At 48.6% G+C, this 2,890-nt stretch overlaps 1 protein-coding gene across 1 annotated transcript; it reads left to right on the plus strand.

The window, feature by feature from the left end:
• The first annotated feature begins 1,760 nt into the window (after positions 1-1,760).
• Positions 1,761-2,690, plus strand: LOC126381568 (uncharacterized). Its single transcript, XM_050031033.1, has one exon. It carries the CDS (start codon positions 1,761-1,763, stop codon positions 2,688-2,690), a length of 930 nt encoding a protein of 309 aa, XP_049886990.1.
• Positions 2,691-2,890: the final 200 nt, after the last annotated feature.

Genomic DNA, 2,890 nt, shown 5'->3' on the forward strand with positions numbered 1-2,890 from the left:
AGGCTAGGTGTAAGTTTCAGCAGTGGGTCTCATGTGGAAGACCAAAGACCGGGCGTATTTATGATGAGATGTGTGAAAGTAGAAAAATATTTAAATCACGTTTAAAGTGGTGTCAAAATCATAGCGAATAGCTGAAAATGGATACTTTAACATCTAAGCATAATAAACGCGATTTTCGTAACTTTTGGAAATCCACTAATAGACTAAATGGTAAGCCGGGCCTTCCTGTGAGTGTCGACGGGGTTAAGGGCCCTAAAGGTATAGCCGAAATATTCAGGGAGCATTTTACTGTAAGGTCATCGTTGGGACCATCGCGGTCGGTAATCGACGGGAGTCTGTCTAACCAGGAGTTAAGTACCACATTTGTGGCTAAAGAGGTTGATAAGGCTATAAGATCCATGTCGCGCGGCAAGTCTCCTGGTCATGACGGACTCAGCGTTGAGCACCTGAAGCATGCTGGCCCACACTTATCTAGACTACTAGCCATGCTCTATACACTTTGTATGGGACATACTTATTTACCTGCTGACATGATGAGAACTGTGGTGGTACCAATAGTGAAAAATAAAACAGGGGATGTGTGTGATAGGTCGAACTATAGGCCAATCTCGGTAGCCACTGTCGTGGCTAAAGTACTTGACAGTCTGCTTAATGCTCATCTAGACCGCTATTTAAGTCTGCATGACAATCAATTTGGATTTCGCCCTGGACTCTCTACAGACACGGCTATTTTTAGTCTAAAGCAGACTGTCAAGTATTACACGGAGAGACGAACACCTGTGTACGCCTGTTTCCTCGACCTCTCCAAAGCATTTGACCTGGTTTGTTATATCCTGTGGCAGAAGCTAAACGATATCAAGTTGCCCCCCGAAGTAACTAATATGTATAAATACTGGTATCAAAACCAGGTCAATGTAGTGAGATGGTCGGGGGCTTTTTCGGAGCCGTATGGGTTGGAATGCGGAGTGAGACAGGGGGGGCTGACCTCACCGAAGCTTTTCAACCTTTACGTGGACGCGCTGATAGCTCAGCTCAGCGACACACGGGTCGGCTGTCATGTTGACGGGGTACCAGTCAATAACATAAGTTACGCCGATGATATGGTTCTACTGAGCGCTTCGGTCTGTGGCATAACGAAAATGTTAGGTATCTGTGAAAAGTACACTCGTGAACAAGGCCTGACATATGTAGGTGACTTGTTATAATTTACATTTTAATATATACAATAATACACAGTCACACATAACACACACACACCACACTTTCATTCATTCACCATACAGAAACACAAAACGAAATAATTATAATTTATTTACAAGCAAAGCCGGGCGATATCCGCAGTATAGCAGTGAAGATGCGCGCCGTAGCGCGTAGGTACTCCATACCTACGCGGCGCGCGGGCGCATTCCTCAGCGCGGTCGCTCGCCAGTCGAGTTGTACCGATCCGACGCAGAACCTGTGCCACTCGACGGCTCGCATGCTACCTACGCGATTTACGCGATTCTTTATTTATGTTATTTGTATTCGCCGTGCTGAATTGCTTTGCCGCTTTGAACTGTTCTATCTTCTACTTTCCTCTCTGTGACTCTTGTGCTTTCTTCTTCTGTAACTTTGTGTCTGGTGTGGATTAAAGTGACGTTACAGTGTGTAAACCGGACTTTCTATTTTCTACCTCACAATTTGCCTATTGCTGAAGCCTATCGCCGGTACCACTGGCACTCAACGACACTACGCCCCCGAACAGACCAAACTGGTGACCCATGGACGAACCGCAGTACCAAGAGTCGAAGCAGACGTTGTCCAGTGAAAGCGAAGAGGACGGGGTTAACACGCGACCACGACGCAAGCACATCAAGATGGCGACGCCCACTTTACCGGCACCGTCATTAGCGCAACTACCGCCACCGGCAGCAAACGGACCATCTCCGGTGCAGTTGCGTATACCGCCATTCTGGCCAGAAAAACCGACAGTTTGGTTCGCTCAAGTTGAAGGTCAGTTTGCAATAATGCATATCACTGATGACGCAACCAAATTTTATCATATTCTGGCCACCCTGGACAGACAAGTTGCGGCAGAAGTTGAAGACGTTCTCACTGGCCCCGCCAGTTACCAACGTCTGAAGGAAGAGCTTATCAAGAGGCTTTCGGTGTCCCGCGAAAATAAGGTCAAACAGTTACTCATGCACGAGCAGTTGGGTAACCGAAAGCCATCACAATTCCTGCGACACCTCCAGCACTTAGCGGGACCAGCAATACCAGAGGACTTCCTTAAAACTATATGGACGAGCCGTCTTCCCACTGGGTTGCAGCCAATCGTTGCGTCCCAGCCTACCCTGTCCCTGGATGCCCTGGCCGAACTCGCCGACCGGGTAAATGACATCGTGGCGCCTTCGCAGCAGGTCGCAGCAGCGTCAACATCATCATCGTCATCACCGATCGACGAGCTGGCACGTCAGGTAGCGGAGCTGACGAAGCAAGTCTGCGCCCTGACAATGCAAGCCAGGCACCGACCACGATCCAGAGAACGAAGGTCCGAGGCCAGGAACCGCTCCAGATCATCATCACGCAGATCACAATCCAGTTATCGGAGACACCCCATCTGCTGGTTCCACAATAAGCACGGAGCGAAGGCGAACCGGTGCATAAAGCCCTGCGATTATCACTCGGGAAACTTCCCGGGCAGTCAGTAGCGGCGACGGAAGACTGCCAGAGCACTATGGGTCGCCTCTTCATCACAGACCACGCCAACAACATTCAATTCTTAATTGACACTGGGAGTGACATTTGTGTGTACCCAATGGCTAAGCTTAAGGAACGCCGTTGTAAAACTGATTACCAACTCAGTGCTGCTAATGGTTCGATCATCGACACGTATGGTTATATTCATTTA

The sequence above is a fragment of the Pectinophora gossypiella genome, unplaced genomic scaffold (assembly GCF_024362695.1).
Source record: "Pectinophora gossypiella unplaced genomic scaffold, ilPecGoss1.1 Pgos_63, whole genome shotgun sequence".
Classification (NCBI taxonomy): domain Eukaryota; kingdom Metazoa; phylum Arthropoda; class Insecta; order Lepidoptera; family Gelechiidae; genus Pectinophora; species Pectinophora gossypiella.